The 24,488-nt window shown below is 36.3% G+C and overlaps 2 protein-coding genes and 1 pseudogene across 13 annotated transcripts; all 3 read right to left on the bottom strand.

The window, feature by feature from the left end:
* Positions 1-1,009: 1,009 nt before the first annotated feature.
* On the bottom strand, positions 1,010-3,679 carry LOC114319101 (uncharacterized; annotated as a pseudogene).
* On the bottom strand, positions 3,484-7,621 carry LOC114319062 (U-box domain-containing protein 45). Its single transcript, XM_028266043.2, has 2 exons — positions 7,125-7,621; positions 3,484-4,540 (listed from the first exon to the last, which is right to left on the bottom strand). The coding sequence occupies exons 1-2, from the start codon at positions 7,412-7,414 to the stop codon at positions 3,715-3,717; spliced, it is 1,116 nt and encodes a 371-aa protein (XP_028121844.2). The 5' UTR covers positions 7,415-7,621; the 3' UTR covers positions 3,484-3,714.
* Positions 7,622-11,243: 3,622 nt separating this feature from the next.
* LOC114319060 (uncharacterized) lies at positions 11,244-23,198 on the bottom strand. 12 transcript variants are annotated; one of them, XM_028266038.2, is made up of 11 exons: positions 22,725-23,198; positions 21,331-21,374; positions 20,688-20,793; positions 20,109-20,232; positions 19,519-19,946; positions 19,213-19,392; positions 17,642-18,026; positions 16,476-16,776; positions 16,051-16,212; positions 13,225-13,716; positions 11,244-12,150 (listed from the first exon to the last, which is right to left on the bottom strand). In XM_028266038.2, the coding sequence occupies exons 1-11, from the start codon at positions 22,882-22,884 to the stop codon at positions 11,854-11,856; spliced, it is 2,679 nt and encodes an 892-aa protein (XP_028121839.2). In that variant the 5' UTR covers positions 22,885-23,198; the 3' UTR covers positions 11,244-11,853. The 12 variants fall into 12 exon arrangements, with proteins under 12 accessions (XP_028121839.2, XP_028121843.2, XP_028121840.2 ...); XM_028266042.2 differs by having other exon boundaries at positions 16,509-16,776; XM_028266039.2 differs by having other exon boundaries at positions 19,213-19,389.
* Positions 23,199-24,488: the final 1,290 nt, after the last annotated feature.

The raw sequence follows: 24,488 nt of genomic DNA, 5'->3' as shown, positions 1-24,488 counted from the left end.
TAGTGATACCCAAGGTAAACTTAGCTCGGCTGGAAAGGCTAAAGGATTTTTAGCTCGGCTGAAAAAGGGTAACAAACTCTAGCTCGGCCAGAAGGCTGGTAATCCCAATCATGTTGCACAGATGGAATTAAGGGGCAATTGAGAGGGTAATTTTTGGGAAAAATTGGGCCGAGCTTCGAGTTGGGTTTCGAGGCCCAAAGCGTAGAGGACTAGGTAAAAAGGCCGTACTGAATACTCCGGCCTAGAAGGCAAGGTTACTCCGGCCTTGGGGAGACAATGTTACTTCGGCCCAAGGAGGTGAGTGTATTCCGGCTCAAGAAAAGATAGTTGCTTCGGCCCAAGGAGGAGTAAAGCTACTCCGGTCCAGAGGCAACTCGGAGTTAGGCCGGTCGCAAAGTTAGTCCGGTCGCAATATGTTCTGGGAAGACCGGCTTCGGAGTTAGTCCGGTCATGACGTACTCTGGCTAGGTCAGTCAGAACTTGCTACTTGGAAGTTTGATCTAAACGCACCAAGGTTGAACAAGGGCAGCCGAAGTAATGAGTTAGTAGAGAAGACCGAGCTAAGGATAGTTCGGCCTCCTATGTGGCTCAGCATAGCCAGTGTTATTTCGGTCATGTGGTAGTTCGGCCATGGAGAAAACCATCCCACTTGGTTTAAGCAGTGGGGGAGGGTGTAAAAGGATAAGCATTATCCTTAGGAGTATGAATCCTAGGAGGACTCTGCATGGAGAAATACAAGTCCTACCAGGATTGTGCCACGGGAAACTTATAAAAGCCTACAAGCATCACCTTGGAGGAGGTAATTGGACACAATCTTTCTGAGAACTTAGAGCTTTGTCTATTTGTCAAGTTTTCTGACTTAGGCATCGGAGAGGTTTCCGACACACACCCGCCGGCTAGCTCACGTTTGTGTTTTCAGGTGACAAAGCGACGTCGTACGGAGGAGCGTGGACTTGGTCAACAGGATTATACGAGGAGAATTATTTCCTCCCCGTACAAGTAATATTAGAACAAACTCCATCCTGATTTACATGAGAGTAAAACTATAACTTCCAAGTGTTCCAATAGAAGACCAAAGCAATAGAACATTGAGGGTAGTTTCTCTAGAATTACAAGACACGTGGGAATGCTAATTAAAATTCAAGCTACAAATTAAGACCAAAATTTTCAAAAGAGCACACCTAATACACGTGGTGATTCCCAAATGTCGCAACAAGAATGTTTCAAGTCTCAAGTTTATGGATTAGCGAGCAGGCTGAGCTGCAGGTGTTTATACCGTCCTTGCAGTCGCCAGTGAGATCATTGAAAGTCTCAATCTGCTTTTTTCCCCTCAATAAGACTTTCGTATCAGCAGAAATCCCCATGTAACCATCAAATTCAACTCGACACCCAACATTAAGTTTTGTAGTTTCTGTGTGCCATTCACTATTCTCATCCCATAAATCTTTATATTCATCAAGAAAATGAGTCGAATACTTGTCTTTCAAAGGGTCAAAGAAAGATGTGTCTGGTTCATCTGTGGAAATGTATGAGTTCCTTCCATCCACAATTTTATCCTGCAAGGTCGAGAGAAGAGATTCGGGCGAGGTATCTACCTCAAGATTAGGCCAAAGCTCCTTGTTCCTCGCCTTGTCTCCTCTCACAATGTGAATGGAGTCAAAATCCCAATTCAACCTTGATGAAATTGTAGATACTATGTTCATCAACGGCTTAGACTCCCATACCATATGCCAAGGTCGTTGCACAACTGACTCCGTCTCTCCTTCACACCCCGTATACCAGTAATTATTGGGCTTCATGGTACCAAACTTCCTCATAATCAAAGCATATAGCTTCATGGGAGTGATCCTAAAATCCTCCACAAGATGGAGGCTCAATCCATCTTTCCGGTGCCATTTTCTCCAATTAGACCAAAATTGAGCTTGGTCCAACACAGAAGACTCTTTCAAGTGCTCAAAATCAAAGTAAAACCTGAAATCTTTCCCATCTTCAGCTTGATGTGATATAGTGTAAATTGAAGACAAACAAATACTCATATCCATAACCAGTGTTTGATTCATGCTCTTGCACCTATCACCACCTCCAACTTAAACCAAGTATCAACCCCAGCTAAACGGACCCTCTGATTCAACCACAGGCAGAGAATCATTTATAGTTTCCCCAAATGCAGGCAGAGAAACAGGCTGCAATTCTTGCTTCTCGGGTTTCTTCTCAAACTCTAGTTTCTCATTCTTCTTCCTCGCATTCCCTCCAGAATGGTAGTCTCCATTTTGAACAACACTAAGAGTGCAAATTCGAACAACACTAGGAGTGCAATTCTTAGACTGAGAAATCAAGAAACTCCGGTAATCTTTATAAATTGCAGCAGTCTTTCCTTCCTTGGGACTAAACCGCCACGCCATGTGGCAAGAACTTTCATTGTATCCGTGAACAGGTTTACCAAAACGGTAAAAATATATATCCTTTTAAGTGTTCTATTGCAGTCTTCATCATCACATAAAACTCATCCTGGTCAGTACAATCAATGGGTTTATTGAACTAACCCTCACATTCAAGATTAGGGTTTTTAGGCTCCTCCTCGCCATTATCAACATTGGTAATATTTATGAAATTAGCAAATATAGTCTGATTTGAAGCTATAAAGTCCTCTCCAGTTGAAGGATAAAACAATGGATCCTCAGGCTCGTAGGTTGCGGCGGTAATCTTGAAAATCAAAACCCCAACTAGTAAAATTGTGAAACAGAGGTTACCAATAATTTGAAGAGCATTTTGGCCGAGGTTTTCTGGCCGGAAACTTCAGATTCGAAATAGTGGATTCCGATCCAACATTTCCGAACCCTAAAGAGCCTCCCAAAAACCCTTAAGCCCCAACACAATTGTTAAGCAATTCAATTCAAGACTTACGAGTAAGTCCTAATAAGTAGGCTTAGGTCTTATAATAATTAACGATTCTTTTGCCTGATACTATTAAAAAACATCACTAATTAAATTCAATTATTATAATTTATTGATAGTTTAAGCAACCAATCCAAGCACAAATCAAACAATTCTAACAATACACAGAACGAACAGTGAGCTCATGATATATATCGCTCCCTTTCTTTTTTGTCTCTCTAAAAGCAAGTAGATAAATCTTCGGAGGGCAACACGGGGAGGACAGATGGGTGGCAGAAATGAAACTAAAAGTAATTAAATCTCAGAAATTGATGGGTTCGATTGGATCTGCAGTGTGAACCACAATCAGAATTTTAAAATTGCCATACTCGAGTTTGTTAAAATTGTTTTCCAGAATATTTTCTAAAAAATCTATTTTTTTAAAACATTTCAAAATTGTTTTCCGTATTCTCAAAAACAATCACATATTGATGAATAATGACAGACCAACGGGCTATCAATAGGGGGGTGGGGATAGCCGAATAGGCTTTATCACAAACTTGATTAGTTCTGCTGTTATCCCCTACCAACTAAAATCAGCATAAACTCTAAAATAACCCAAATTTTTACACATTGATCTCCAAAATTCAAGATATACAGTGCCCAATGAGGGCAAGAAAATCACCTCACAAGAGCCACAGACGTACCCTCCTTTAACATCTACTTTAGCATTAGCGATTATGATTGAGCAGACTGGCCAAACACAGTTTAGGTTTAGATTAAAAGCTCCTAGACCAGGATTCATGTATAGTTGCACTCTATTCAGGGAAAGATTCTCCCTCATGTAGATGGAATATCAGATGGTGTACAAGATTGAGCCCTCTGCTGGATCCGGCTCAAGCTAAGCTCCATACTTCGGTGAACCATGTCTTGCAGTAACCGCTTGGCAGTTTCAGCGGCTTTATCTGATCCATCAACCCGGGTAGCAATGTCGTAAACAATTCTTTCCAAAACAGAGGAAGTCAATCTGTTTTCTGGATGCGAGTCCCTAAGCAAGTCCAAAAGCATCCGAGCTCTCTCCTGAGATTCAGGTGTACCCTCCACGGTTAATCGTAAAAGACCTGGTATCGCACCTTCTTTAAGAATGAGTTCCCGATATTTGCTTCGACAGCTTTGGCATAGAGTCAGTAAAGCTCCGACCGCATGTTCCATGCTCACAAGAGATCCATCTTCAACCGTCTCTACTAGAGTTAAAATCCCACCTTCTGAACTTGATATTGCTAACCGACCCTCTTCAGTTTTTGAAAGTATTTCGAGTAGGGCTGTGGTTTTCTCAGCAAACTTGGAATATTTCTTGCATTCTTTAAGGAGGTTGATGAGAGGAGAGACTGCACTAGCATCGAGGATCAGAGTGGGGTTTTCTGAACCTGTGGAGAGGTTGTGGAGGGCTGTGACAGCATCGACTTTTCCTTGAATGGTTCCTGAACTGAGGATCTGAACAAGAAGCGGTGCGGCTCCGGAAGCTGCTATTGTTGGCTTATTAGGTTCGGCAGCTGAGAGTGTTAAAATTGCGGCAGTTGCTAGTTCTCTTAAACTGCTATTCTGGAACTTGAGGAGCTCAACAAGAGGGGGGATGGCACCGGATGTTACTATCCTGATTTTGTTTCTGATAGATAACAAATGAATAAAAAGGACTGAATTAGATCCATCAGCTATAGATAGAAAAGTAGGTCAACAAAAAAGGCAAAAAATGATGTGGGCAACACTAAAACATCAAGCAGACTGCAAACAATATCCAATTAGAACACGGGTAATGATAGTGTACCCTCTGTTGAACTAATTCGTAGCTCTGATGATGTAAAAGAGGACAAGAAATGGAAGTTAAGTTGAACCAATGCCTACCTCTTAAATTGATAAGCTCACATAGAAATACAACATTAAAATAAATTAACATTAATAAAAAGAAAACAGAGTCCCAACATCATTTGGTTAAGAGAAACGAATACCAAAGAACAGTTTTTGACTCGCTAATAGTGGTTGTTGGAGATAGCTGCCACAAGTCACATTAACAGATAGTTGACAAGCAAAGAAACTGGAGCTGATGGAGATGATCATAATTACTTGTCACCAGGGAACATGGTGGGCATGACATTTCAAATGGAGTCGAGAAAAGCCTTCCATGTATCTTCCACCACAAGTATATTACAAGACATTCAAGGACAGGGATGGAGAGAGGGGAGGAGGGTTTATTTATCTCCATTTTATCTTCCCTTCAACAGTACCATCACAAGAGGGATCAGATTCACAAAACAATTTCACAAGAACAAGAATAAAATCATCCTTTCTTTAAAATTATCCTAAGCTTAACAAGAACAACTATTACCTGCTTATTGATGGTTCATGCAAATACAGTGTAATATGTTTTTGCCTTCCCTAAATTTGAAAACCATTTCTTAAATTCTTTTTTCTACTCTGTTAAACTTTTTCTGAGTTTTCTCTTTTTTTCCCTTCAGGTAAAAAAAAAGGAAGTATCATGATGTGATAGAGTGACATTTTGAGAAAACCTTCCTAACCAAGATATTAGAGTCATGCCATAATGCCAGACTTCCCAGGTCCTGAACTGGCACATCAGGTAAATATGGAAGTATTTCCAAGGGTGAAGCTTCAATGCTGTCCTTTATTTATATTCCCTCTTTCTTTGTCATTGTGCCAATTCTTTTTTTGATGAGTATAAAATTATATTCAAAAGGAGGCAGTAGCCTACATGTACACAAAAAATATCTATAACATCTATACATCAAAATCCCATTCATAGGCCTCTACAAAATCCAAAACTTGGTTCAAAGACAGATTAACCATCCCCAAAAAACCAACTATACAAAAATTATAATAATTGACTCTTAATTCTCAAAATAGAATCTTTTTTGCCAACAAAAGTACTATTGTTCTTGCCCCAAACTATCCACATTAACACCAATAGGACCAAATACCAAGGCTTCCTCCTCCTCCCCACATGAGCACCCTCCAAGAATAAAGAAGCTACCCCACCTTCCCAGAGAACCCCCAAGGTACACCAAACATAACAAGGATCAAAGACTACAACTCCCACACTACCTTGCCCTGGATGACAAGATGAGACACAGATTCCTCGTCATGCATACACATGCAACACCAATTAACATGCTTGCCTCCTTTTAATCTAGTTACCATAGTGAGCATCTTTCTATGTGTAGCGTACCAAACAAGAAAGTCAACTTAGACAGGGCTTTTGTACTCCAAACCCCTTTTCAAGAAAAGAAAGACCCCTTAAAACCCACAAGAATGTCAACAAAAAAAAATAAAAATAAAATTCAAAAAAATAAAAGAGATACGGGGCAACATTTGGAAAAGCTTCCTCCAACATTTCATCCCCACACCATCAGCAGCTCCAAAAACTTCACCTGCTCCCCATTCCCTACCCTAAACTGAAAGTGGCCATAAAAGGAATCCCACTCACTTCTAATAGATTTCCACAAATATTTACAATACACCACCCTTCTCCAATACTTCTCCTTTTCACAAGTAAACCTACACAACCACTTGACAACAAAGTTTGATTAATATTTTGAGTAGTTCCACAACTCATTACTTTAGTTCTCTTTCCAAAATTTCCATTCAGGGGAAAATATTCTATTCAGGTATGTACGCTTAATCATACATGTTTTGTCATCCATTGAAAATAAAGGTAAGAAGTGTACCAAGAAACACACACAAGAAGGTGGAGTTATGAAATAGATTACTATTTTTTTTTTTTAATGATAATAGTGAAAATTAAACAAAATTTTATTTTTATGGCCCAGCTTGGCCTCAAAAAAATACCTCATATTTGAACCAAAGCTTCAAATGATCCATATGCATGGAATTAGCCAATTTATTAGTTCTCCATCATTTAAAAGCACAAAAATACATCCTTTAATAATAACTGAGAAAATGAAGTCATTAGGGAAAACAATTTAAATTTAAAATTGTAAAAAAGATGATCTATACAATCCTAAGAAAATAAATTTAAGAATGAAAAGAGGAATAACATTTAATTAAAAATCAATTTACTTATATTATAGATGATACTAACAAGAAAGGAAACCAAATTACTGAGAAACCAAATTCTAAGATTTAAGCAATCAATTAGTTTCTTTTTCCTCCGTTTTCGCGGCATCCAAACAGAATACATAGAGAGAGAGAGAGAGAGAGAGAGAGAGATTGAGACAGACCGTTCATTTCTGACGGCGAGATTGAGGAGGGCGAGGAGAGAAGCTTGGCGAGGTTCGAAGGTGGGAGAGAAGAGCATGGAAACGAGGGGTTGTATGACTCCGGCGGCGGCGAACTTGGAGCGAGTCTTGACGGAGGACTTCCTGACTAACTTCCGGATGTCTCTGGCGGCTTGAATCTTGGAATCGAGATCGCCATTGATGAGCTTCTCGGACACTTCCTCAATTAGGGTTTGCTTCTTCTGATTCCATATTTCCTCCTCTTTCTCCATCACTACCTCCTCCTCCCCCATCTCCCCTCTCTCTCTCTCTCTCTCTCTCTCTCTCTCTATGCACAAAAATATCAAAAATATACTATAAACAGACCAACTTCTTTTATGTCCTTCCTCTCTATCTGTATGCACAAAAATATCAAAAATATACTATAAACAGGCCAACTTCTTTTAAGTCCTTTGTGGTGGATTTATTGTTTTGGTTCAAACAGTTTAATTCTTAGGGCTGACCTTTTCTTCAATTCGTGATTGGGTTTGAGGGTATTGTTAGATCTGTAGAGACCTATCATAAATTTCGTTTTGATAATACAAACTGTTCAATGTGTAAAATTGGTCAAATACTATATGCTTGTAAAAACTCATATGGATCGGATATTAATAACATCTCATTAGATCATATTTCTGTCAACAGTTTATTTTTTCACCACCCATTTTTTAATATAAAATTGATTTAATCACATAGTTATCAATATCTAATCAAAATCATTTTTTACAAGCATATAGTAGTCGATGAATTTTACACATTGAATGGTTCAGATTATCTAAATGGAATCCGTGATGGCCTCTACGGAACTAACAGTACCCTTTAGTCCGTCGGACTAGTGGGAAGCTAACCCCTAATTTTTATATTAGAATTTCCCTTTTGGATTTTTACAAAAATAAAATAAAATAAAATAATAATAATAATAATTTAATTGATTGGATATGAATAATTATATATTCAACCGCGATTAAGAGCCCAAATCGAGCTCCCTCGAATGCCCCGAAACGATGCCGTTTCGTCGTTTTTTTTTTGTTTTTGCAATCAGAAGTTCAAAAGAAGACGAAAGAAAGAAGGAGAGAAAAAGAAAGAGATGGGAGGCAGAGGCGGGGGAAGGAGGTGGGGGCGGGGGGATGGAGGCAGATGCAGGGGGCAAAATGCAGGGGGAAGAGGCAGGGGGTGGGCGAAGGCGGCGAAGCAGAGGCTGAGGCGGCGATGGAGGCGGGCCTGCGACGATCGAACAGAGGCGACGGCCGGCGGAGGGCGACGGCGGAGGCGGGGCTCGACGATCGGGCAGAGGCGACGGCCGGAGGAGGCGGCGAAGCAGAGGCAGGAGGCGGCCGGCTGTGAGCCTCCTCTCTCTCTCTCTCGGGGCATTCGGGGCACAAATTTTTCGAGGCACAAATCTTTTCTCTTATATATTTTTAAAATCATATTATTATGTGGAAAGTGTTTTAGTGTGTAAGGTGCATATTATATATATTTACGTAAGTTTTCATATATATATGCATATAAGTTATCTTACAAAATTGTATAAATTCTCACAAATATATATAAGTTGTGATTTCTCAAATTTTTATAGATTAACTTGCATATATTTTTAAAAACTTATGCGATTTTATAAGATAATTTACATATACTTGTGAGAACTTACTCAAGTCCATATGATATGCACTTGTACAATTAAGAATTGCTCTAATTATATTTATTCTCTCATTTTTATGATTTTAATAACTAAATGGGTAAATTACAAACACACCTCCTAATATTTGATTAAAATACGAATCGTTCCATGTGGTTTTAAAAATTACATTTCACCCCTAATATTTTTAATGTCATAACAAATCGTCTATTTTATTAATAAACCATCAAGTCAATTAACAATTTTTAATGATATTAGAAATATATTTCAATTAATGGTTTAAATAATTTTATTATTGTATAGGAGAACAATTATAAATTTCATTTTTTTAGTTAATTCTGTTAAATAAAAAATTCTAACAATGGGGTATTTGTAATTTTTTAAATCACAGAGAATAATCTATACTTTAAGCAAATCTCATGAGTGTATTTATAATTTACCCTTAATAAATTATTTATGTTTTTTAGGATAAATATAATTTGATTATCTAATTATTAATCTCTCATTATCTTATTTTTTACATTAATATTTTGTTCTATAGACTCTAAAAGGTCTATCTCTCTCTCAAATTCCATCTATTATTTCCTTGACAAGATTATTCGCTTCTCGTTCACGTTTTATAAACCACAATAATTTATTGAGACATTTTTATTATGTTGAGATAATCTGTTCAGATTTTTCTCTCAAGATAAGATAACTTACTTCAAGATAAGAATTGTATCGTACAATGTCCAATTTCCTCCTGTGAATAAATAGTTTATCACGTCTCACTTTATTCTTGAACGAAAACATATAAAAAGTACAATTGACTTTAATAATTTAGAATTCTTCTTATGATTTAAAGACATTAACCAAATTACTAAAAAAAGCACCACTAAAATAAAGGATAATATCTTCTTGTGGTGTAGTTCATTATTAATTGGGTAAATTATATTGACACCCCTTGAGATTTGGTTCAATTACTATCTATCTCCTAACGTTTGGAAAATTACATTCTCACCCCTGTAATTAATAGTATCATTTCACAAACTCCTCTGCTTATATAAAAGATAACAACTATTAATAAAAAAACAGAGAAAATTATATTAAAAAAAAGTAAAAGAAATGGGAGAAAATAAAGAAAAAGTGAAGCAAAGCAAAAAAAAAAAAAAAAGAGAGTGCATGAGTTTAACGTCTTTATTCCGTCTAAATAATTACAATGATAGGGGAGCTAGTGTAATTTTTCAAACGTCAGGGAGTAATATGTATTAAACCCAAACCTCAGGGAGATGTAAGTGTAATTTACCTTTATTAATTTCTTCATAGAAAAAGAACATATCGTTTTTTATTTGAAAGACAAAGAAGATAGTTTTTACGAATTAAATAAGGGAAGAGAAGCTTCAAATCTTAATCTATATAAAAGCATCATCATATTTGTTGAATCTTGCGTGAAATAATTGGGACCAGATGGTCCTGGATTTGCAAGTATTTATAATAAATGTGATGACATATGATAGAAAACCGATGATGAGAAAGGTTCGCATGAGGAGAGACAAAGCACCTTTCGAAAATGAAAATTATACGTCACACGTCACAATTAATAAATGTGGAATTGTGACACCAATCAATAGCTGAAATCCACGCACGACTGCGAATAACTTCTCCCTTCAAGAAGAATCTATAAATTTCCATTCCATGGCCCCACTTGTCAACTAACAATTATGTCAATCAATTGGTTCGATTGTAGCTGGTAATGATTTTATAAGCTTAGTTTTGGATGAATGATTAGGTTTATTGATTGAGCTGAATTATTGTCTCAAATTTTTTTTTTTATTTTTATTTATTTTTTGTAGTGTACTGAGTGAAAGAGAGATTTGTAATTCCAAAAGAAATGAGTTATTTGGTTCAAATAAAAAATTTCAGACCCGACCCACAAAATCAGGCCACCAAGAACATACTTCCAAACTATGCAAAATGAGTTATTTGATTTTTGTCATCCAAACTGAACTTAAGGGTAATTAATCAATAGTATCGATGTACTAACAAAGTCGTGGCTCAAACTAAAATTACTTTCTCAAACCAAACAATAAATTGAATCCCACACTCCCCATGATATTTCCTTATTACTTGCTCAAGTTTGCGACTGAATTGGAATAATAGAAAATGTTATTCCAAACACTTGAGAAACATTTACAGTAATTTATTACTAGTAATAACAGAATTTCTGATATTGATAATGAGATTTTCGTTCATTCTCTATAATTCCTAAATCCAAACATAACCTTAACTCATATGCTGCAGCTCAAACAACTAAAAAGACTAGGTTAATAGGATAGAAATTATGATCTCTAGGTTTACCATACAAGCGTAATAACAAGGTCCAAATTTTGCAAGTCAAATAAAAACCCTCAATTCCCAAATATGCATTCGCATTCCCAAATAATCCCATAAATTATTAGGTACCAGTGTGAACCAGAACAATTTAATCGGTGCTTTTGCTTATACCAAAACCAATTACAACAGTTTTAAGTACATCCTCTCTTGCTGCTATCACAAATCACTTTACAGGTAAGACAGCGAAAGACTAAACAAAACAGGAATGGGAAAATCCCCTAAAAACCTAATCTTACCTTCCAATAGTCCTATAAAAATCTCAAATAAAGAGGGAAAGAAAAAGAAAAGCAGGAAAAGAAAAATAAAGAGGAAAGTTTCTCAATGCTCGCAATTAACTCTAATAAAGTTGGGAATTATGAAAAAGGCTTACCAAAATGAAGGGAAAAATTGTAACACCACATACCAGCAGCAAGAAAGGGAATTATCTGGACATGCCGACCTCAACTAACTTAAAATGGTTGACCTTTTTATGTTCCACCCAAGCAATCAGAAGATATATTATTGACCAATTTTTCCCAGCATTCTTCTATAGATTTACACACTCAATTCTGGCCGATCTTGTACCTAGTCAACGTTTTTTCCTCCATTTCTCAAACTTGTTGGAATCCCCAAAATAATGTCAATACTGGGCTTTTTTGCAATTCTTGCTTTGCTGGTTTACAAAAAAGAAAAATAGCTCCTCCTTCAATAGTTATTTGGCCAGTTAATTTGTGCATGCTGAGGCTGCTGATATACACTAGCTGTGGGTCCTACAATATCAGCAGCTGCAGCCATGGTCTGCTGAGACTGCTGTAGAAGAGGGTGAACCGATGTTGCTGAAACTGCTTGAGCGGGGTGATATATACCGGCAAAGGTGCCATGCCCAGCCTGCGTTGGGGCGAAAGCCACTTGACCCTGAGGAGGAATGTTGTAGAATGAACTAGCCTGTAAGCCTGAAATTTCTCGGCCTGGTGCAGTTATCCATACTGTTGAACCCTCACTCTGCCATAAAATAAATAATTTAAAAAAAAACATTTACTTGTATCCTCTTTTTAGTTCTCAAATTTGAAGGGGGGAAATTAAAATATAGTTACATATGTACATAAAAAGAACGAAAAGAAAAAAAGAAAGAATAGCAAAATCTGACCCATGGTTTCCAGTTCCTACACTCCATATATGACTGACCAAACAATAAAATATGTAATGTTGGATTTGTGCAAGAAAAAAGCATCCAACTGTTTGCCACGCAAAACCAAAATCAAATCAACTAGACAACAAAATAAAATGTACAATAGAGATCAAAACAATAAAATATACAATATAACAGGAACAACATCTAATATTACACTGCCAAACAGATATATGGAGCCTTTGACTGTTAATCTATGGCTTTATTTTATCATCCACCAAAGTGAAACTCAAAACACTAGTCAGTCAAAATTCTGAAAAACCCTTAAACAACCCTAATTTTCAATATCAAAACAAACTAAGGCAAACTTCATTTACACCCTTGTGGTTTACTCCATAAGCAGTTTAACTCATTTAGAAATAAGCCCATAACCCCTTGTGGTATGTGGACTGAAGTGCACCAACAAACAATTAGTCCAAGTTAAAAAGGTGCCAAGACATATGGGGGTTGTGCACATGAAGTAAAAGCATAAAGGGTTAAACTAACCAGTGACGATCTAGAGCTCTAATAGTAGAGTTCTAAACAGAGCTCTACTGAGCTGGCAGGTTCCCAAAAAACAAAAAAAAAAAATCAAGCCAAAACATCGCATCAAGATGGACCCCACACAGCTGCCACATCATTAGAGCATCTGAAACATTTTTCTAAACTAAATTTTGCCTCCTATAAAAATGACAAAAATGTCTTTGTTCACAATGGATTACTTATGTACATGGGTATTTTAGTCTTTTCAATTAAGCTATTAACGGGACTAACGGTACACTTCAGTCCACAAACCACATAGGAGTTGTGTACTTATTTCCAGCACATGAACTAAACAAGAAGGCGGTAAAGTGAAATTTGCCCAACAAAATAATAAGCTTAATCATATAGTGCACTTAAAAACCAACCTGCTGTCCTGTCATGTATACATTGTTTTCCTTGAACTGGGGTGGGGAGAGATCCTCATTGGCAGTTGAGTTTCCAGCTGTTGAGGCGGAACTGGGATTATAACCAGCTGGGGAGGAGCCATATGGTCCATAGCTGCTCGCCACTCCAACATGAGTAGAGTTTCCTGTATTCGTTCCTGCCTTGTATTGTGAAATTGAATATTTAGCATTTGCCCCTGGTGGAGCTGGATATACGCTGCCAGCCTGGGGTTGTTGGGGGAATGCACCATTGCTTAAAAATTGATGAAGGGCTGGAGGGGGAACGTAAAAAGGCGAGAAATAGGGACCATAAGGAATGTAGTTTGGAGGATAATGGGGTAGAGGCATCCCGGTTGGTTGCCGAAAGACGGGGAGAGGTTGCTGAGCTACAGCTATTGAGCTCTGCATGACCCCAGCAGCCTGAGCACCAAGAGGAGTTGGACCTGCTGTGGACAAAACCAAGGAGTTGCCACCCTGCAATGAGACATATGTAAGCATGAGATGTGTGCGCAAGGACATCCATACATAAATGTTTAAGACATAAAGAAAGGAAGTAGCAAGATTACAAGTTTAGTGGATATAAACCTCTGAAACACAAAATAGAATCCAATATAATTAGATCAAGTCACTTTCTTCTCGTTGCTGTATTTTAAGAAGAAACAATAGCAACCACAACGATAAATTGTCTCTTTAATATGTATATATGAGTTAGCAGTGGTTCAATATTCAATCAATGCATGCAATTGTTAGAGGTTTTGTGTAAAGATACAATATAAGGGAAAGTCATCCAAGTGAGCCATATACTTTCCTATGAAGATTAGCATTTGTAATGTAGCCATTAGCACTTCTACCCAGAGTAGCATTCATACGTGCAAACGAAGTGCTCGGGTTGTTCATTTAGATGTTTCTTGCTTACAGTCACATGTTTCAGTATGTTTGGACAACATACCAACACATGAGATGTGCTAGCAAGTCCAGCAGAATCACTGCTAGAAGGAGGTGGTTTCATGGTGTCAATAGGTAACGGAGTTACCAACCACCCACTGTGTTAGATTCAGTGGCATCTCTAGCACCAAAAGCACCCCAAAAGGGCTACAATAAAATTCCCATCAACTCCTCTTTTTCTCTTATCTTTTTTGTTTTCCTGCTTTTTGGTGGGTGCAAAAAGCATGTTCTATCAACTAACAAGATAGCAATGGAAAATTATCTGAGAGGAAACAAAATTCATTCTCCAATCAGAGGACACACTTGAGAAAACCAAAAGGTGTGTATGGCAGGCAGAGATAGATAACCACTTTGGGCCAATATACACCTAAGCAACTTCTCAGAAAAAGATATCAAAAACATAACACATAATTTCAGAAAGGGTGCCACGTTATGCAACTTCTTTACCCATCCACATCAAATTCCATAAACACATAAACAGTTGATCATCCAAAAAGTCTGGGAATAGAAACAAGAATGGGTAAACTAAAAACCCAAGTGAGATGGCAACCTCTCCTTAAGTTTAAGAGGCAAGACTCTTCAGGTTTTATACAGTGAATAATACATTGATCAGTTAGACTACATTTTTGCCACTATTTTAGACTTACAAAAATCAGTACCAGATTCCCTTCTATGGAATTGGGAAGTACTCCGACTCCTTAATTACCAACTATTTCTTTGACTGAATAATTTTAATTTTATTTATGCCATCTTGGGCAACAGGTTCAGGAATAATTAGAACGACAATCAAACTGGATATTGGCAGCAGTAGCCACTACACTCAGACCTACAGGACTTAAAAGAGATAGAAAAGGAAGGATTGCAAAATGGCAAGGAGCATACTAGCCAAGTAAATAAGCAATTACTCCCTAAAAGTAGAACCATCATTATTTATCAAAAAGAAAACAAATTGAGGCATCAATCTTTCAACACTAGGTTCCTTCCCGATAAATATCTAGTAGTTCTCATTTATTTTAATGAATTAAGTTCTATCCGAAGTATGCCTCTGCCTTGTACCTCTCTTCAACAAAATCTTAGATCAAAAATAAAAAAAGGTCATACCCTGTGGCCAGTGCACAAGGCTCCAGCTTACAAGAGCATCTGGTGGAGATAGTAGATAGTCAGCCTTCCACCCACTATTTTGTGAAGTGGATCCTTTCTTTCTTAGATTATTAATGAAGGAAAACATATATAACAGGTGTTTTGTGAAGCGAACATATGTATCACATGATGACTATGGACAATAACAGCGTGCGGATTTTCTTTTCCCAAAAAACAAGCTATCCTACATATATGGCAGAAGACATCAGCAGTACAATCACAAGTCCTTAGATTTGGACACTGTAAGCATATTTAACATGGCAATCAGACAAAATCATCATGATATTAACAAATTCAGCTAAGAAACAATTCTTGAGTATCTTTTCCACCACATGCGTTTTTGCTGTGAAAGAATTGTTAAGAATCTCCCAAGCTTTTCATGCAATGTCTAAACAAGTCGTAGGTTCTTGACGTGCAAACATATGTATCACATGATGACTATGGACAATAACAGTGTGCAGATTTTCTTTTCCCAAAAAACAAGCTATCCTACATATATGGCAGAAGACAGAGCAGTACAATCACAAGTCCTTAGATTTGGACACTGTAAGCATATTTAACATGGCAATCAGACAAATCATCATGATATTAACAAATTCAGCTAAGAAACAATTCTTGAGTATCTTTTCCACCACATGCGTTTTTTTTTTGAAAGAATTGTTAAGAATCTCCCAAGCTTTTCATGCAATGTCTAAAAAAGTCGTAAGTTCTTGACGTGCAAACCTCTTGAGCAGACTGAGAAGTCTGTGGAGATAACACTGCAACATTTCCGTTGTATTTCATTGCAACTCCAGGTGAATGGAAAGGAGAAATGCGACCATCACCATCAGCACCAGACCGATAAAATTGGGCATAATAGCTGGCTGGATCAATTGGTTGCGGAACCTATACATAGAAAGATATTACGGCCAAACACTCTTATAAGTAAACCAAAAAACAAAAATCTAAAAACATAACAATAATAATAATAAAAACAAAAATATAAAAAACACTCGCAAGCCAACTTCAATTTTAAAAGCATCACATTAATTGAAATAGTTACCATTTTACTAATCAACCATGAAAAAGTTACGACATAAAAATGAGATGGATTAAATGTTACATCATGAACACAAACAGCAGAAGGAAAAAGATAATCAATGACTTACGACAAAGCTTGGAAGACGAGGCGCATCACGTACTTGAGACTCAGAGCTTTCAAATGGTGCAAATTGGCTTCCGACCATTGGAGGCATGAAACCAAAACTGTAGCTAGGAGAAGTATGAATCATTGAAGACTGATGGGTTCCGGGTGGCAAGGAAGTCTCTTGCTTAGACTCACTATACTCTGGGACCACAGTGGCTGAGACATCACCCTCACCGGACGACAAATTTTCTGGTGCATGTCTGGGTGATTGAGGATTATCAGGATAATCTCCTTCCTCAGTCGTTTCCATTGCATTTTGATTGCTGACACCAAAGATATATGAATAAAAAATGTTTAAGCGCAATACTTTAAGGATATATAATTTAAAGGTTCACAAGATAATGAGATATCAGTGTTCATTTACAGAATGCACTACCACAGGAGGTAAGAAATTCACATCTTTATTGGCTCAACAAGTACACAGCTTCATTTATTCAAGAGCGAGGAATCATTTGTATGGTAAATCCACGTCCTTGCCTAAAAATTCATTTCTTATCTGTCCCCTGTAGTAAACTAAATTCAGACCAATCAACAACCAAGACTACACTTTGAGCAGCCATCCAACGAGAGACTGCTAAAAGATTTTCTACTTCAAAAAGGATGGCAACATCTACTAATTCCCTGCATTTCCTTCTCAACATCTACTAGCCATAAGAGACCAAATCCACAGAAACTGCTAACTCCACTATCTTATATGCATATCATGTGACTGCCAAATCACCAACTCACAGTTCTGATGCTGTATCGTAAGTATCAAGATTTATTAATAAACAAATAACAGTAATTCGTAAGTAATAACAATATCAACAGTGATCATTTTTATTTTAGGGACTTTTCACACACTTGCCAGCCCAGTGAAAATGACAGAGTAGCAAAATCCCTGGTCTTAGGCAGAACTAAAACTTGAACATGGTAAGCCCTAAGTCAAAACTAATTAGAACATACAATTTTTAGAGTTCTTCCTCATGTGTCTCTTCAATCCCGTAAGACAAGTCAAGAGTATCTAATTCATCTTAGCTCCAAAGATTTTTAAATAAATATATTTATAAAAATAAAAATAAAAAGCAATCATCATAGCAAAACAAAATTATCCAATATTAAATCAGAAAAGGAAAAAAAATCGCAAACCTTGAGGACTGTTCTTCCGTTTCTTCAACACTCTCAGAAGTTTCAGAAAGTGGCGTAGGGTTCTTGTCATTCTCAGGACCATTGTTATAGCCTGTGTTTAAACCAAAACTAGCATCAAAACTTCCAAAACAAAAACCAATTTTTTCAACTTCAGGGACATGGAGATGATTCGGGATGATAACATGTTGATCATCTGAAATATGTAACTCCTCTAGCTTCCTCTGTAGTTTTGAAGTGGCTTCTTTTGTATCAAGGACATTTGATACAGGATATGACTGGGTATTGGCTTCTGCTGTGGTAGGAACCTCAGATGAAGTAGCTGCCCCAGATCCTTGAGCAAGATTTGCATTTGTTGGCTTTGGTTTCCACTCCTTACTTGGACCCACTGTTAACAAACAGAAGAACTGTGAGTCGATTGTGGACTTTGACTATGAAATTCAAAATATAATAGAGCAGTGAACGATATACTTCTTGATTTTATAAAATGTTCTTAGATAATAACCATAAGCTACTTGCTTTAAACTGTATTTAATTCTATTTTCCTATCAATTATATTGTTCCCATTTCATATTTTAATTATCAAGAAGCCTTAGGGTGAATGTGGAAATGGATCTCATTGTTCTTCGGTTGCCAAATATAAACAGAAGGGATGCATCTGACTTTAGTGTAAAACCCAAAACCAGCTAATATCTACCATGCAGGGGGGATAAAACCTATAGTTGAACTACCTAAAGTTTCAACATGCATGTGCTCATGGTAAATTCAAAGCTTCAGCTACAAATGCAACTCATTCGAAGCTTTAAAAGGGTCAGCAAAATCTTCGCTTTGTAGAAATTTTACGATAATAAGACACAAGAAGAGCAGTATACTAACAATTTGTGGAGAAAAAAAAAGTTATATTCATCTCACTGATACAATGTGCCACTGAATTTTATGACTTGGATTATGCATATATTACCACAAAGCTCTCCAACTAATACAAGTGATATAGGATGAGTGGAGGGAGCACTCTTCCACAAGTAATGACCCAAACTCAACATATGGCAGCAGCAAAAGTATGCTTTAAGACGGATTTAATTTGTTTTCAAAGACTGATGGGTGGTAAAATATGGGAAATTTTAGGGTTTCACAAATGCAAGAAAATGGTGAAGTTTTGAGAATGAAATATTTTGGGGCTTGTCCTTGGGCTGTTCCAGCACTGTGAACGGTACCCCACAAACAGTAACAATTATAGTTTTCTGGTTTGTACTATTAGATTGAATCTTCACAGAATGATAGGATCGAGCTTGTGACATGGGATGTGTAAGGGTTAAAAGTGGTTTAAACAGAACTGGTTATAAATTTTAAAAGCTTCAAGTCACAGAGAATTAAGAAGAAGAAGATTCTAGGAATCAACCCAATTTCCAAATATTTCAGCTTCCTTAAATTTACTTTTCCTTGAGTTTCTTATAACCCACATAATTTGGGCAAGAGTGGTGTCACCTCCAAACATCATGAAGAAATACCCAATATAGTAGTTGTGGCAGTAGAGGCAGTAACATAAAATTGTATCTAATATATAAGAGATACACCTTTTTGGCCAATTACTTGTTGCGAGCGACTATTATGATTTGTCAAAGGCCTAATAACAGAAGAGCCACCATGGATAGAAGACACAGGTTCTGAAGAATCTGAAACTTGATTCTTTCCAACCCCCATGGATTTGCTTGGCATCTTTACTTGCATGATGGAGCTCCCAACCTCAGAAACTGCTATTTCAGTCATTAACAAGAACAAAAATCATAAGCTGCTATTTAAGTACGACAAAAACATATTAAACTTTGTTATATCACATGATAACAATAAGTCTATCCAAAACAGATTTGCAATGTCCTGACCAGCAGTTGATTTACCCTCCAAAGTGACAAGTGAATTCTGTTCAACAGGAGTTCGCTGGCTTCCCACCTCACGTTTAATTGCACCGACAGCTCCAGGAAGCCGCAAATCGTGAGATGGCACCAGAACAGGATCTGAAGCCGAGAAATAGACTCCAGGCAAAGGTGCCTGAGTTCCAGCAGTTGAGCTGTTGCTCGAGCTGGATGTGAACTGCCCATGTATGTCTCCTGTTCCAAAGTCAATGCTGGGGTTTTCCTTCGCATTAACAGGGTGCAGAAGTGGTGGCAGACCCTGTAAATTACTAATGTCAACTGCAGAACCTTCTTCTGATTGGTTTGCCGAACTTCCCACAGACAAATGAGCAGCACGTACAACAGCAGTACTCCCAGGCACCATGGCAGTAGGACCATTGGTTAAGACAGTCTGAGAGCTGCAAAATATTATAACATTTAGCTTGTAAGATCTGTAACCAACACAATCTATACTACTTTGATGCAGATACAAATAAACTTAACAATTTTAAAGGTTAAGTAGAACATAGTATGAACTTTGATCATAACATAAATATTGATCAAACATTGCAGAGGAAAACCTTGTGACAGGAGTGACTTCTTTATTTTTCATATCCTGGGAGGAAGGCAGAGACGCACACATCTCTGAAACTTGATTGATTACATTTTCCTTTCCAGGGGCAGAATTTCTGCCACCACTAGCATCTGACAAGAGAGATATATGAGAAGAAGAAAAAAACAGCTGATATATGTTTGATACAAATAACTGACAAACTAAATGGTAATGTTGAAAGATAAATGATCATTGCAAAATTTACCCACGAAAAAATGTGAAAGATACATTTATAGAAAACTTAGTTGAATTTATAAAACAAACAAGTCTAAGGTGTCCCTCAAAAGTTTGGAGATATGGTTTACGTTGGCTTAAAACAAACTATTCTAAGGTGCCCCTCAAAGGTAGAATTTATAACCATGGAGGATTTATCATGCTTTCAATTTAATGGGGTTAAGTGAAAACTGCCCATACTTCAGGGGGGCTTGGTGTAACTTTCTGTTACATAAAATCAGGTTCAACAATCAAGGACAAGACAATGCAACATGATCCATTTATGTTAAAAAGGTTAGGAAATTATGGCATCGGTATTTCTCAACAGGATTACCATTCGATGTGTGACGAGGTGGATAGTTCCCCCGCCCACCCCTACTCCCTCGCCCCTGCATGCCAGGTCTCCACCTCGATTCTGCAGAATCCTTGTTGCTCAAATTCTGCAATAATATAAACAGAGAGATCAAAATATTTATAAGGCACCAAACATGGATCAAAAAAATGTAAAGAATATAAATACTTGGCATAGTCACCATGTACATGAGAATATAAAGGTCTTTTTTGAATTAGAACTTGATAGTGGTAATATATCTCTCGTGTGTGTGCACTTGCTGTAAATCCTATTACTAGTTATAGTTATCTAGTGCCACTGTTGAGCTTTGTTGCATTTAATTTAGCATCGTAATGGTCTTAAACCAATACTTCAGCTGGATTGGCAAGTCCAGCACCAATACCAAGTGACATAAATGTATTCCACATTTCACAACAGTTAGATAAAAACAAACACAACTTAACACACAAAAGTGGACAGCATGAACAGCCCACACAACTCAGCATTGTAGTTAAAGTCATTCAACAAAAATCGGCACTCATTGCTCAGTCCAAAAATTGGTACTCATTTCTCTATTTGCAAATTATACATACTGATGGAATATATATATATATATATATATTGGAAACTCATAAAACAATCTTACCTCTTTTCTCCGGTCACGTTTCTTTTTGACCTCATGAAATGTATCTGTAAAACCATAATATACCCTTGTTATATTGCTTTAATGGGAGGATCAAGCCAAAAACAGAAAGCAAAAAAAAAAAGAAAAAAAGAGGAGTATCAATTACATCGTATAATCCTAGGTTCAATAAGAATTCATTCCATTAAAGATAACTAGATATAAAGCACGTTTACATAAAAATTTAACAATTGTGCCATAGCATACTTACAAGTTACAAGTTTAAACAATGCACAAAAAGGTCTTGAAAGATGTATTTATCAAACAAACAAACAAAAAAAGGGCCTTGTAGGGTGCATTCATCAAACCGAAAACAATAGTCTTGTAGGGTGAGCATCCTACGTAATAAATTAATAATACTTCAATGAACCCACAATAAGCATTATTGTCAATTGTTTATCAACTAGTGTAATTGACCCAATCACTAAAATCATTTAAACCAGGCACAAAACAAGAAGAGTTGAATTAGAGACACTGGAACAATCCCTTGCATAATGCCTTCTCTCAGCAAAGATAAAAATAACAATTGCAGCTTTTGTCTGATGCCCATCCTAATACTGAGTTTGAACAAAGAATACAAGGACTAATAAGTGCTTGACTTTGAATTGAAACTAAAGCCCTCAAAATCACAGTAACATGAACTTCTTCGATTAGCTATTGTAAAAGAAAGCACATGGCTTTAAATCATGGACCACCAAAATCCTAAAGCACGAAACCTTGTCAAGCCTGCACATAAAGACAATCAAGAGGTGACATAGTTGTTCACTGCTTTACTGGTTAGTCAAAATGAAATGCTTGTGATAATTATTTAGTGATATGCGAAGAGGACTATTATGGAAATAAAAGAATACCACTTTTAACACTGCTTAATCAGCAATTCAAAGAGATCTACATCAGACGATACATGTTAATAAAGGGTCACTTGCAGCGGTTATGGAAGGTTTCAGCTCTTATGTACTCGTGCTTGCCAGTTTATTCATGAGAGTAAAAGTACACTAACCCCCAAAAGACACAACACAATAATCATGACAACAAAATGATGGTGAATCTAAATCATGTATCCAATATATTCAACTTAAAACACACTTATGGTCCTGAAAACAAAAACGAACAAAAGGTACATCATCAGTGAAAACCCATTAAAACCAATCAAAAACCCAACTAAAAAAAACCCAATCAAATCAAATCCAACCCCCCCCCCCCCCTCCCCAAAAAAAAAAAAAAATACAAAGTTAAATCCACCAGACGCAGATCACGCACCACTATAACGAGAAATCAAGATCAAACCCACAAAACAAACACAGAGATAGAGCTAAACGAGACAGATACGAATAAAGAAACAATCAAAGGGAGCGAACCCTGATGGAGGAGCTTCTGGGCGGTCTCGTTGGGATCCATAGAACATTCCTTGAGCATTGCATATATCTCATCTTCACTGTGATTGCCCATGATCTCCTTTATGTTCTGGATCGTCTTGCGAACACTGTTTGGGATTGAAACCCTAGCCCCACTGCTCATGTTTACCTGGCTCGATTATAGCTGTATGTATGTATAATTTGATGAGAGGAAGAGAGAGAGGGGGGGGGCAGGGTATCAATTTAGAGAGAGAAAGAGGAGAGAGATTGAGATGGGATGATGGAGTGTGAATGTTTTATATGAATGAGATGATGATGAATTAGGGAAGAGGAGACTTGGGAAGGGTTTTGAATTTGATCTATTATTGTCAATATGAAGAGGAAAAGAAAGAGCATACCAAGTAATGAAGTGTGTCTTTTGAGAGTGGGGCTTTTTGGTTTTTCCTTTTTCTTTTTCCTTATTTTTTCTTTTCTAGTGTTTGCTCACCTTTTCTTCCATTCTTTTTGTCACACTTTATTTTATTTTTTAAATTTGGTATCTTTACAGAATTTTTACATATAACTTATGACATTTGTAAAATTATGATAATAGTTATTAGTGTTGTTGTAAATGAAAAAATCATGTTTATGTATGAAAATTATATATATTATTTATATAGAGTTTGTTTAGTATAATTTATCGTAATTTATTTTTTTATTTTTTTATCATATTACTTATTTATTTTTCTGTACATTTTTTATAAAAAAAATAAATATATATATATATATTTATTGTGAAATTGATATACTCTAATCAACCACTTTTTACTTCTTTTTTTTAAAAAAAAAAATTCGTCTCAAATAACCTATATTATTACTTCTTCTTTTTTTATTATTATAACCACTTTTTTCTTGGTATACGTGGGAATCACAAAATAGACATTTTGCATGAAAATCAGGTACATTGTTTTTTTTCCCTTTCTTTCTTGGTATATACATAATGAAAAATGCTTGGGAGCACTAATTAGTGCTCCCACTAATTAGGTGGTAGTGGGTCTCGTCATTAATGATGTGATGTTTTGATTTTGAAATTGTAATTTTTTTTTTTTTACTTTTTTAATGCATTAGTGCTATTAGTGGTGATATTTTTAGTGAGATGAATCATTATTGATACATAATATAGGCATGTTTAAAAAATCAGTGCAATCAGTAAACCAATCCACTCTGATTCAAATCATAAGATTTGAACACAAATCTTCATTACAAAATTAATAAACTCTAACCAATTTAACCAAATTAGTTATTATTAATTTATTTACCAATCTAAAATAAATATTATATTTATTGTTAAATAAAATTTATAAAATCATAAAACCGAACCTAACTAAATCAATTTTTGTGGTCTGATTCTTGTTCTATTCCACAAGTTTGCCAGTTCAATTACGGTTTCAATTTTTTAAGAATCGTAATAACTTATTCGATTCCTAATTTATTCTAAAACCGGACAAATTTGACCCATGTACACCCTTAATATAATGTACCTTAATTTAGAACAATCATATTACATTTATCACATTTTTATGTCATATAGTACTTGTTATCTTATTTGTCAACGTAACATTAGTGTAATGATTATCAACAATTACCTCATTACGAGCTATTTTGGAAATATAGTTAAAAACAATCTTTCAACTTTTAACCCATTTTAGGTTATATTATTTCTCACATTTTTTATACGTTTTTTGAAAAAAATATTTTTAAAAAGAATTGTTAAAAAATCAACTTTTA

Source organism: Camellia sinensis, chromosome 8, assembly GCF_055761805.1.
Source record: "Camellia sinensis isolate YWXY chromosome 8, ASM5576180v1, whole genome shotgun sequence".
In the NCBI taxonomy this organism is placed as follows: domain Eukaryota; kingdom Viridiplantae; phylum Streptophyta; class Magnoliopsida; order Ericales; family Theaceae; genus Camellia; species Camellia sinensis.
The sequence above is the reverse complement of the archived record's forward strand: the minus strand, read 5'-3'. Positions and strand labels throughout refer to the sequence as shown.

What these genes read in the sequence shown, in the direction of transcription:
- LOC114319060 (XM_028266038.2), bottom strand. Translation starts at nt 22,884, where the DNA reads ATGAGCAGTGGGGCTAGGGTTTCAATCCCAAACAGTGTTCGCAAGACG. An exon ending in CTCGTCTTCCAAGCTTTGTC is followed by an intron (nt 16,213 to 16,475) that starts GTAAGTCATTGA and finishes TTCTATGTATAG; the next exon opens with GTTCCGCAACCAATTGATCC. An exon ending in TATACATGACAGGACAGCAG is followed by an intron (nt 12,151 to 13,224) that starts GTTGGTTTTTAA and finishes ATTTTATGGCAG; the next exon opens with AGTGAGGGTTCAACAGTATG.
- LOC114319062 (XM_028266043.2), bottom strand. Translation starts at nt 7,414, where the DNA reads ATGGGGGAGGAGGAGGTAGTGATGGAGAAAGAGGAGGAAATATGGAAT. An exon ending in CTCGCCGTCAGAAATGAACG is followed by an intron (nt 4,541 to 7,124) that starts GTCTGTCTCAAT and finishes GTTATCTATCAG; the next exon opens with AAACAAAATCAGGATAGTAA.